The sequence below is a fragment of the Hyla sarda genome, chromosome 6, assembly GCF_029499605.1.
Source record: "Hyla sarda isolate aHylSar1 chromosome 6, aHylSar1.hap1, whole genome shotgun sequence".
NCBI classification, from domain to species: Eukaryota; Metazoa; Chordata; class Amphibia; order Anura; family Hylidae; genus Hyla; species Hyla sarda.
The window spans coordinates 97,900,335-97,913,156 of NC_079194.1; the positions used below are offsets into that span (position 1 = coordinate 97,900,335).

Sequence of the window (12,822 nt, forward strand, 5' to 3'; positions counted from 1 at the left end):
ATCTATCTATCAATATTTAACACTATATTAATATATCAGTCTCTTTCATCTATCTATCCATCTATCTATCTATTTATCTATCTTTTTATCAACCATCTACCATTCTTTCCCATAACTATAATCTATATATTTCCTTTTTCTTTCTTTCTTTTTCTTTCTTTCACACTCTATCTATCCTATCTATCTATCTATCTATCCTTATTTTCAAATCTTTCTCTCTTTGTTTCTTTTTTTCTTTCTTTTTTTTAAATAATGTATTTCCCTTTTAATGTGTATCTATTTATCTATCTAATTTCTATCTATCCATGTGTATGTATGTGTATATATATATATATATATATATATATATATATATATATATATCCAATTAAAGATCTGAAAAATCTATAATCACTATCATCTAGCTTTTTTAATTATCCATCTCACATCTAGCATTTCTAAATGCTATTTAAATCTATCTCTTCATTATTTATACATTAAATCAATGTTTATGTATTGTAACTTATGGTTTATACAGTGTGACTTCTAAAGGTATTATTTTCTGCTGGACTGACCCTTTAAAAAAAATAAAAATAAAGAAATGATATAACACTATTGTAAGTCAAATTATAAAAAAAATAGAGATATATTTGTTCTTACCAGTGTAGATGGGGACACCCATCAGGGCTCCTTCAGATATATATCTGGTAAATATTAGCAGGATTAGTGACTATGTTTCCTTTTTATTGTCATATAATTGTCCATTTTCTTCTGTACATAAGATTTTGTTTTGTTTTATTTACACAAATGTATAAATCATATTCTTTCATTTTTTACATTTTTAAAATATAGGTTAAAACATAAAATATTAAAAAGAAGCTAAATAGTTTTTTTTATGTAAAGTTTCTTTTCCTACTTTACAAACCTGAATCAGAGGGGATGAAGCCTAAAAAATGCTTAATGGGAATGATGACGTTTAGAGCTTGTGGCCTCTGAGGGTTCAGGTGACAAATCTCTTGTAGAAGGATCCAGCCATTAAATACTTGTGTCACAGTGATTGAATCTGCAGAGAATTGGAGCAATTTATTGTCATTCAGTTCTGAACAGTCCTAGATATCTCCTTCATGGAACTAGAGGCCGAAACGTTGTCGTGTAATTTTCTCACGTGTTTCTTTAAGTCAAAGTTCCTGCAAAAGCCCTTTCCACAGGTCCCACAAGTAAAAGGCTTCTTGTCATTGTGTGTGTGCATATGGAAGGTCAGATTGTAGATCTGATGGAAAGCCTTGTTGCAGATCGTGCACTTATATTGCTTCTCCCCACTGTGGGTTAATTTATGATTTTTATAATTTCCTAGAAAAAATAAAAAAAAACAAATATTTATATTATTTATAAAAAGTCATTATTTTATTAGTCAAATTTAAAATAATACTTCTATCTTATTTTTTATGTGTATATATGTTTCATTCAGCTTTTCTTAAAATATGCTCCTAAAATAAGACACAATAAATAACTATAAATAGAATAGAATGTAACATAATAAAAGTGTTCATAGTTTCATATCCTGAAACACCACATCTAGTATAGAGTTCATTAGGATTTCGCCCACAAGTCGGTCAAAACTTGTCAAACTTATTCTGCATCAAGATAATTGAACATGTAACTGTCAAATTAAAAAATTAGGAAAAGGTCAAGTTTGTGACCCGGAGAAATTAGGGAAAGGAAAAAACCTGGTAAGAAATGGCACATCCTTTTTACATTAATGCAGTTAATACTGGCAGCAAAATATGTTGTGGGCACCCAGGCAGAAAAGAGACAGGAGGAATGTAGATTCTTCATACCGGAATATATTGTTTTAGATTGAAATACATATTTGTGCAAATATTTGTTCATGAAATATACATATTATATTAATAAACATACAACAAACACGTGTATATTCAAATCGACTGTTCAAAGTCTGTGGCATATACAGTACAAGTAATGAAAAGAAAAGCCTTTTTGTTATTTATTTTATAGAATAATCCATTAAAATGGCAATACTAAGTTATAATAAATAATAATAGTAAAGTATAGCCAGTATTTAGTTATTGCCTTTTACAAATGTAAACAAATGTACATATTATGTTATGATAGCACTACAAATATAAAAATATTTACTAAACAATGGTTACATTTGTTTAGACATAATAACAGTATTTGTTGAGTTGGTTTTACAGTAAAACTGGATTTTATTACCTTTTTGGTGAAATCCTTTGCCACAAAATTCGCATACAAAAGGTTTATACCCTGCATGGATTCTAATGTGGGTGTTTAAGGTAGAACTTCGGTTGAAAGCTTTTCCACACTGGTTACACTTATGGGGTTTTTCCTAAAATGAAGGATAATCGATTGTTAATAAACTGTAATAGATTTTAGCAGATAGATTATAGATAGATAGATAGATAGAGATAGATAGATAGATAGATAGATAGATAGATAGATAGATATGAGATAGATAGATAGATAGATAGATAGATAGATAGATAGATAGATGATAGATAGATAGATAGATAGATAGATAGATAGAGATAGATAGATAGATAGATAGATATGAGATAGATAGATAGATAGATATTAGATATATAGAAATAAGGATAGATGATTGATAGATAGATAGTTATAGATGATAGATAGATATAGATAGATATTATATATATATATATATATATATATATATATATATATATGATAGAGATAGATGATTGATAGATAGATGATAGATATATATGGGATAGATATAGATGATAGATAGATTGATAGATAGATATTAGATAGACAGATATACATATTAGATAGATATAAGATAGATATAGATGATAGATAGATATTAGATAGATATCGATGATAGATAGAAATTAGATAGATATAGATGATAGATAGATAGATATTAGATAGATATAGATGTAGATGATAGATAGAAATTAGATAGATATAGATGATAGATAGATAGATAGATAGATAGATATTAGATAGATATAGATGGATAGATAGATATTAGATATAGATAGATAGATAGATATTAGATAGATATAGATATAGATGATAGATAGATATTAGATAGATATAGATGGATAGATAGATATAGATATAGATAGATAGATATAGATGGATAGATAGATATTAGATAGCTATAGATAGATAGATAGATAGATAGATAGATATTGGATAGATAGAAGTAAGGATATAACTGTATTCTACCTGTGTGTGGATGATTTTGTGCCTGCACAGGGTACTCGCTTGCCTAAATCCCTTGCCACAAACTTTGCAGACAAAAGGTCTGGCCCCCGTATGAACTGGCATGTGTCTGGTTAAATTGTAATGTGCATTAAAAACCTGGGAAGAAAAATTCAGAACGCAAAATGAATTATACGAACGTTATTGGGGGGGAAAACATGTTTATTTTAATTTACATTCAATCTTAATCGTTATTTCTTAAAAATAAAAAAATAATAATAATGATGACAATAATAATAATAATATAATAATAATAATAATAATGGTGCAGGCTGTGCTTTGGCTCTTTTTGCAGCTACCAGTTGCATGCAGCACCGTACAGTAAGGGTATGCTGCGACTTCTGGTTCCATACTGTTGCTGTCATCCGCTTAACATGTATTTTTACTTCCCTGCCGTTTACCTTTTTACGTTTTGCTATTATATTATACACGTTTATAAATAGTATGAAATTTACTGAAAACGAAATTGTTAATTGTAATGTTTAAAATAATACAAAACAGCAACAATATTACCCAACTAAATAGATATATATATATATATATATATAACGCAGGGTTCAGCAAGGGCAGTGGTCTTCAACCTGCGGACCTTCAGATGTTGCAAAACTACAACTCCCAGCATGCCCGGACAGCCGTTGGCTGTCCGGGCATGCTGGGAGTTGTAGTTTTGCAACATCTGGAGGTCCGCCGGTTGAAGACCACTGAGCTAGGGCATAGTGAATTGTCGCTTACCTTGCCACATACTTCACAGGTGAAGATCTTGGGTTTGCCATCCATGGGGTTGGCACTGAGTTTGCTGTGGCTTTTAGGGTTCCTGTCCACAGCCAGTGCCGTGTTTTCTTTCATCACTTGGTCCAGCTGGCCTGGTAGACGCTCCTTGTGTGGGTATTGAGGAAGAGGGTACTTGTCTGGGCAAAGGCTGGCCATTTTAGCATTTTCCAATAAGTAGAGTTTATGGTGGGCACTTAGTGTCGCCTGTGACTGGGCATTTAAAATGCCAGATGGAATAAGCTGTCCATTGAGGATGTCTGAGGGGTTGTAAGCAGAGTCCAGGTAGTTGAAGTAATAGAGGGGTCCATTAGTCCCTGGTGGCATCCCTACTGTTTGGTTGATAACCTGAGGTTTGATCACCCTACTGCTTGGCACAACCGAGTGGCCCATGTTGAGCTCGTTCTTGCAGCACATGCCACAGTTCGCCTTACACAAGCCAGCAGTGGGGTTACACACAGGAGCCCTCAAACTGTTCTTCCAGAGCTCCGAATAATTCAGTAGGGTCTTGGAGTGGACATCATACCCCAAGGACTGCACTGGGATCATGCAGGGGATTGGAGAACAAAGGTTCAAAATCTTCTTCGCATCGCTCTCCAGTCCATGATTGTGGTCAAAAATGGTAGGTTTAGGCTCTGAAGACTTTGCCATAATTCTTTCAATAGAGAAGGCCAGTGATTTGGAGGTACTGGATGCCCCATTTCTGCCTTCCAGTCTCTGGCAGGAGGACATGACTGAAGGAAAGCATGAAGCAGCAGAGCTGGCCATCTCTGCAAGAACTTGTCTGAGCGCTGGAGCCAACTGGAAGTCACCCTGCTCTTCCCTCTCTCTCCCTTTCTCTGCATTCCAAGGAAGCCAGAGGAGAAATCAATTTAATAAGCAACTTGCTCATGTCATGTCATCTATTTACATTCAAATGAACAAACCCCCTGAACAATGACACCCAGTGATACCAGATTAATGCTCATTAAGCAGCTCACACTAAAGTATCAGGCAAGGTAGGACCTTGTTAGTAAAACCCAGGAAGCCTGGTGGTGGTGGTGACTATGATTATCCCCCATCCACTCCCCAATCTAAATGTTATTGTAGAATGCAGGCTGAGGACTTACCTCTAGCAGAGCACAGGCTGGGGGCTGCAGAGTACAGACCCTGCTGTCACATTTTGCAGGCAGCACTGAGATCGGTGTCTTGTACACTTAGCTGACATCACATGAAGTCACTGTGAGCAGAATGACAGGTTGTTCTGGAAGGGGAGTCAGTACTTACCCCCAGCTCTTAGTAATGGAGGTGCACTCAGCACAAAACACCAAACTAAACTTTCATGGGGAGGACCCTCAGCCACAGCACTGAAGCCCCTCACACCCCAGGATTAGTGGCTCCTTCTCCAGAGTAAAAATCATTGGCCCAATGCATATTCCATAGAAATTCTCTGGTGAATGGACAAACAAAAAACAGCAGCACCAGGGGCCACAGGGCAAAATATATGGATTCTCACTATTTATGGCAGAATTGTCAGGAGAGCTGTGGGATCTAATACACTAGGCAGGGGGAGCCTGTAATTGTGAGCATTCACTACATTCCATCTATCTATCCATCTATCTATCTATCTATCTATCTATCTATCTATCTCCTATCTATCTATCTATCTCCTATCTATTTATCTATCTATCTATCTGTCTATCTTCTATCTATCCATCCATCTCTATCTTCTATCTATCTATCTATCTATCTATCTATCTATCTATCTATCTATCTATCTATCTCTATCTATTTAACTATCTTCTATCTTTTTATTTATCTATCTATCTATCTGTCTATTTATCTATCTTCTATCTATCTATCTATCTATCTATAATTTCAATCGATCTATTTAAAATCTATGCTTTATTAGCATTAAATAAGTACATTATTCTTAGTCACACACACACACACACACACACACATATATATGTTATATTTATATACATTTGTGTGTCTGTTTATTTTTTGTAATATATTGTATTAAATATTTTATAAAAAATAAAACACACATATACAATCCAATTTTATATAAAATTATTGTTGAATATTTTTACATTAAATTCAGATCATTTCCCTTGTTCTTTTCTTGGTGAATATATGTGTATGTTGTGTGTGTGTATGTATATATATATATATATATATATATATATATATATATATTCACATATTATAGGTGTTATGACTGTACAGGAGAGCAGGCAGCCTGTTCTTTTCTTGGTGAATATATGTGTATGTTGTGTGTGTATACATATATATATATATATATATATATATATATATATATATATATATATATATATATATTATAGGTGTTATGACTGTACAGGAGAGCAGGCAGCCTGTTCTTTTCTTGGTGAATATATGTGTATGTTGTGTGTGTATACATATATATATATATATATATATATATATATATATATATATATTCACATATTATAGGTGTTATGACTGTACAGGAGAGCAGGCAGCCTGTTCTTTTCTTGGTGAATATATGTGTATGTTGTGTGTGCATATATATATATATATATATATTCACATATTATAGGTGTGATGACTGTACAGGAGAGCAGGCAGCCTGTTCTTTTCTTGGTGAATATATGTGTATGTTGTGTGTGTATACATATATATATATATATATATATATATATATATATATATTCACATATTATAGGTGTGATGACTGTACAGGAGAGCAGGCAGCCTTTTCTTTTCTTGGTGAATATATGTGTATGTTGTGTGTGTGTATGTATATATATATATATATATATATATATATATATATATTCACATATTATAGGTGTGATGACTGTACAGGAGAGCAGGCAGCCTGTTCTTTTCTTGGTGAATATATGTGTATGTTGTGTGTGTATATATATATATATATATATATATATATATATATTCACATATTATAGGTGTGATGACTGTACAGGAGAGCAGGCAGCCTGTTCTTTTCTTGGTGAATATATGTGTATGTTGTGTATATATATATATATATATATATATATATATATATATATATATATATACATAATCACATATTATAGGTGTGATGACTGTACAGGAGAGCAGGCAGCCTGTTCTTTTCTTGGTGAATATATGTGTATGTTGTGTGTATATATATATATATATATATATATATATATATATATATATATTCACATATTATAGGTGTGATGACTGTACAGGAGAGCAGGCAGCCTTATCTGGTGCCATAACTTTCAGTCTAGTATTCCTCTAGTATTGCACTTGTAATAATTGAATCTTGTGTCTTGTGGATGAAGAGACTGCAGAATGACCCGGGGCCTCAGATGGAGAATTGAGAATTGCCCCATTTCCACCTGTTTAACAAGCAGCCCCTTCTCTTTGGATCTTATTAAATGTTTTTTTCCTTGGGAGACTATTGAGGGAAGAAGCAATTTTCCATTCTGCAGTCCTTTCACTGCAGCCACTAAGGCTTCTCTGCATGGGAGCAGGTTTTGTGTTGTTCTAAAATAGAGAGGGATTATCAGAAAGGGGTGTGTGGATGAGGGGAGGGGGATCAGCCTGCAGAGAGGTAACAGGCAATCAAAAGGCCCTTCTTTAAAAAAAAGTTTGTAGGAATTCACTGGAGCAAGAGAAGGGGGCTTGTCTTCACCCTCAATTGCACAGCCCCCCTTCCTATTATAATTGGGGTGCTGTGTTTGCAGACCATCTCACCTATCTACCACAACAGTCTATGGCAATGTGATCAGTGCCCTGTCCTCAGCAGACCCCCCCCAATTCACCTCAGAAGAGGCTCTTTTTTTCCTTTTCATTCCCTTTGTTCCATGTACAATCACGGGACAATGAGAATTATAGAAAGAACTGTGTGAATAATCGAGATTAATGTAAATCGGGTCAGTGCGAACCTAATGTCATAGGGAAGTCCTACAATGACTCTTAACCCTTTATGACACAGCAGTGATTAACATATACGGCCATGGTGGAATGTATAGTAACGAATGCATGCTGAGATATATTTATATATATATATATATATATATATATATATATATATATATATATATATATATATATATATACACATATATATTAATTCATACGTACATAGGGATCATTTATTTCAGTGCAGTTATTAGAATATTTCATCATTTAAGCTGTTTATATCCTTTTATACTATTCTTTGGTTGTGGGTGTATTTACCAAAATAGATCATTACAAAAATTAAAAAGACTTTTAGTTTGTGTTTCTTATTTTTACACATTACTGTTAATTATATTGTGTGCTTTGACAATAACTATCTGATGATCTGTCTATCTATCTATCTATCTATCTATCTATCTATCCATTATCTATCTATTTATCCATCATCTATCTATCTGTCTATCATATCTTTCATCTATATATCTATCTATCTATCTATCTATCTATCAATTATCTATCTATCTAGCTATCTATCAATCATCTATATCTATCTATCTATCTATCTATCCATTATCTATCTATCTATCTATCTATCTATCTATCTATCAATTATCTATCTATCTATCTATCTATCTATCAATCATCTATATCTATCTATCTATCTATCCATTATCTATTTATCCATTATCTATCTATCTATCTATCTATCTATCTCTCTATCATCTATCTATCTATCTATCTATCTATCTATCTATCTATCCATTATCTATTTATCCATTATCTATCTATCTATCTATCTCTCTATCATCTATCTATCTCATATCTATCTATCCATTATCTATTTATCTATCCATTATCTATCTATCTATCTATCTATCTATCTATCTATCTAGCTATCAATCATCTATATCTATCTATCTATCTATCTATCTATCTATCTATCTATCCATTATCTATTTATCCATTATCTATCTATCTATCTATCTATCTATCTATCTATCTATCTATCTCATATCTATCTATCCATTATCTATCTATCTCTCTATCTCTCTATCTATCTATCTATCTATCTATTATCTATCTGTCTCATATCTATATATCCAGGGGTCAAGTCCTGGGGGAAAAAAAAGCCTTGGAACTCACCCAAGATTTCCACTCAAGAGTTGGTCCTGCAGGACTCCTGCTAATGGGAATGGTGTTTCTGCTGTGGAAAAAGTGCAGGAACTCAGTTCCTACGTGTTCCTGCAGGACTTGAGCCCTCTATCTATCTATCTATTTATTTATTTATCTATCCATTATCTATCTATGACTATGACTATTGGAACATTAGATATGACTAGTTTTAATCTACCCTGTTCCCACAAAAACTTGATTACTATCTCTGGAGTAGATTCTACTTATGTACAATATCAGTTCAAATGTGACATTCTAGTATTATTTAAAGGGGTTGAAGTTTTAGTTTATGAAAAGTAGCATTTTCGCGTATAGTGACTATATAGCTTTCGTGTTTTAAAAATGTAAAATATGCTTTCCAGAAAATAATAATAATAAAAAAAAAAAATAATAAAAAAAATAAAAGACCCTAACTTGTATTCTTCTGGCAGGAAACATTTTTTTTTTTTATTACGAATTTTAGGTGTGAAAACCCTTTAAGTGAATGTCTGCCTTGTAATGCAACATAGTTTTTAGGGCCAAGATTCATGGCTTATTATTCTCCAGCACCCCTGTCTTTATTTATTTATTTATTTTTTTAAGAAATCAGAATGCTGTAAACTAATAAAAGAAGTTATATTCCCATTATCTACACCCTGCAGCTCATGTCCCAAGGCTTCTCTGGTTCCTCTGGTGGTCTCTACATCTCTACATCCTGGCTTCTTTGGACCCTAAGGGTATGTTCACACAGCAAAACCCAGCACCTGTGTGAAGCTCTGCCCCTGCTTTCTCTGAGCCAGTGTTTCCCAACCAGGGTACCTCCAGCTGTTGCAAAACTACAACTCCCAGCATGCCCGGACAGCCGTTGGCTGTCCGGGCATGCTGGGATTTGTAGTTTTGCAACAGCTGGAGGCACACTGGTTGGGAAAACACTGCTCTGAGCCATAGTCAGCTCATGGGCCAATAAGGGCTTCATAATATAACTGTGCATTGACTTGTTTCTTCTTTTTCATGTAATTTTTATTATTATATTTTTTTTTTTATAGTGCCATCGGTTCCAGGGTGCTGTACATATCATAAGGGTTTAACATACATGTCAAAACACAAACAAGTCTGATATGGAGGACAATGGGAGCAGGGTTTTTATAAGTGACACCATGTGGGTTTTAATGTGGAAATGACTGTATTGTGGTTTTCACATAAAAAATGATGTGTTTTTGTCTGCGTTAATGTACCTGCAGCAAATACACATTCATGTTGTAATGGATCAAGAGGTAGGTACCAGAAGGGACCCAGGAAGCATCAGGCGAGATGCGGGTTTGGGAAGGTGAATATGACTTCTTTTATAAGTTTATAACATTCAGAGCTGTTAAAAAATAAATAAACAAACAAATAAATAAATAAAGCTGTGCCACCCATAATTAATCTTTCATCAACAGAGGCATCTTCATATTTCTAAAACACTGCTCCAAATCCCATGTTAGTCATCATGTAGTTAAAATTATAAAATTCCCGTAGTCACCACTAGGGGGAACTTACCAAATTGCTGTGTGTGTCATTGATTTTGATGCATAAACAGTATACAGTAAACCTCTACTCTCCCCCTAGTGGTGGCTGAAGGCAATGCCATAAATTAATAAATTAATTAAGGGTATTTAGAGCTTTAAGTAATAAATACATAAATAAATAAATAAATAAAACAACTCTGACTGTTCGAAAAATATATTAAGAAATGTATCAGCGCAGAAATTGGAATTTATTTAAAAGGCTTGACAGTCACCTTAAAGGGGTATTCCCATCTCCAAAATGTATCCTATCCATAAGATATCTAGCTGATTAATGGGGTCTGACTGGTAGAACCCCCCACTGATTCAGAGAACGGAGGTAAAGTGTCTCTTGAATAAATGGAGAACAGCGTTTGGCAATGTGCGGAAGCCTGATAGAAAATGAATGGAGTGCTGGCTGTGTACGCCCAGGACACTCCATTCATTTGAGGGGGAAATTTTCCTCCATTCCCAGTGGGGGACCCTGTGTCCACAGTAGGGATCCATAAATACGGTCTTTACCTCTATGGTGGCCTGCAAGATCCTTGTAAAGGATTAACATACCAGGCACTAAGAGCCCCCACTATACATACTGAGCTCAATGAGCACCAACAGTCCATAGAATTATTGAAAAGTAAAATGTTAAGGGGTAACTTTCATTTGAGCCCCACGGAAGGATCCCATCTTCGAACTCCAGCAACTAAAGTCAAAAAGAAAAGAGCTTTCTCTGTTGTATACAGCAGCTGATAAGTACTGGAAGGATTAAGATTTTTAAACAGAAGTAATTTACAAATCTGTATAACTTTTTGGCACCAGTTGATTTAAAATAAATAGTTTTCCACTTGAGTACCCCTTTAAAACTTTTGCGGGGCTCAACTGATACGCATCCTTTAGCCTACCTTCACACTGCCATTGTGTCCCGTCTTTAAACGGCCATTAAGCTCTTTTTTTTTTTTTTTGCAGTGTGAAAGAAGCCTTAAAAGTAATGTTAAATAGGTTGTCTTTTTTTGTCGCTTCACTTTTACGACCACCTCCAGCCGCTTTAGGTGGTATTTAATTTGCGTAACCACCTTGACTGCTTCTGGCTTTTCTGACCACCTCTAGTGGCCACTAACAGGCTGGAGGTGGCAGGAAAAGTGGACGATGAGATGAGAATACCCCTTAACCTCTTAAGGACCAAGGACGTATGAGTACGTCCTTGGTCCCGCTCCCGTGATATAACGCGGGGTCCCACGGTTACCCCGCATCATATCACGGCGGGCCTGGCGTCATAGGGAAGCCGGGACCCACCGCTAATAGCATGCGGCACTAATCGCGGTGCCGCGCGCTATTAACCCTTTAGCCGCGCGCTCAAAGCTGAGCCACGAGGCTAAAAGTGAAAGTAAAAAGTGATAGGACTGGTACCGTTAAAAACTTCAGATCACGGCGCAAAAAAATGAGCCCTCATACCGCCCCATACGCGGAAAAATAAAAAAGTTATAGGGGTCAGAAGATGACAATTGTAAACGTATAAATTTTCCTGCATGTAATTATGATTTTTTCCAGTAGTCCGACAAAATCAAACCTATATAAGTAGGGTATCATTTTTATCGTATGAACCTACAGAATAAAAGATAAGTTGTAATTTTTACCGAAAAATTTACTACGTAGAAACGGAAGCCCCCAAAAGTTACAAAACAGCGTTTTTTTTTCAATTTTGTCTCACAATGATTTTTTTTCCGTTTCACTGTAGATTTTTGGGCAAAATGACTGACATCATTACAAAGTAAAATTGGTGGCGCAAAAAATAAGCTGCTTATAGCAAGCATCTTATAGACATCAGTATGCCAGTGCAGGGTCAGAAACAGGCATGACATCATAGATCAAGGGAATGTTCACACACAGCAGAAAATCAATTTCACATATCTGAATAAGATTGTTGTGGAGGCAAGCATACATTTCTACAAAAAATCTGCACAGTCCCACATAGCGCTTACACAACGTATTTCACGCTGCGCAGTGGTAAATACTCTGCATATTTTCTGTTGAGCACACATACAGTGCTACCTGGCGGCAGCCTTGTGTGTTCAGCGAGGTTTGGAGGCGGGGCTGCGTGTTACAGTCATGCCGCTACGGACCCCGCCTCCATACCTCACTGAACACACAGCGCTGCTGCCGGCTAGCCCTGTCTGTATGCTCA

At 34.9% G+C, this 12,822-nt stretch overlaps 1 protein-coding gene across 1 annotated transcript; it reads right to left on the reverse strand.

Moving 5' to 3' along the window:
- Positions 1-708: 708 nt before the first annotated feature.
- Positions 709-5,302, reverse strand: FEZF2 (FEZ family zinc finger 2). The gene is made up of 5 exons (XM_056528283.1): positions 5,130-5,302; positions 3,985-4,859; positions 3,217-3,351; positions 2,215-2,347; positions 709-1,329 (listed from the first exon to the last, which is right to left on the reverse strand). The coding sequence occupies exons 2-5, from the start codon at positions 4,786-4,788 to the stop codon at positions 1,073-1,075; spliced, it is 1,329 nt and encodes a 442-aa protein (XP_056384258.1). The 5' UTR covers positions 4,789-4,859; positions 5,130-5,302; the 3' UTR covers positions 709-1,072.
- Between the last annotated feature and the right edge of the window lie 7,520 nt (positions 5,303-12,822).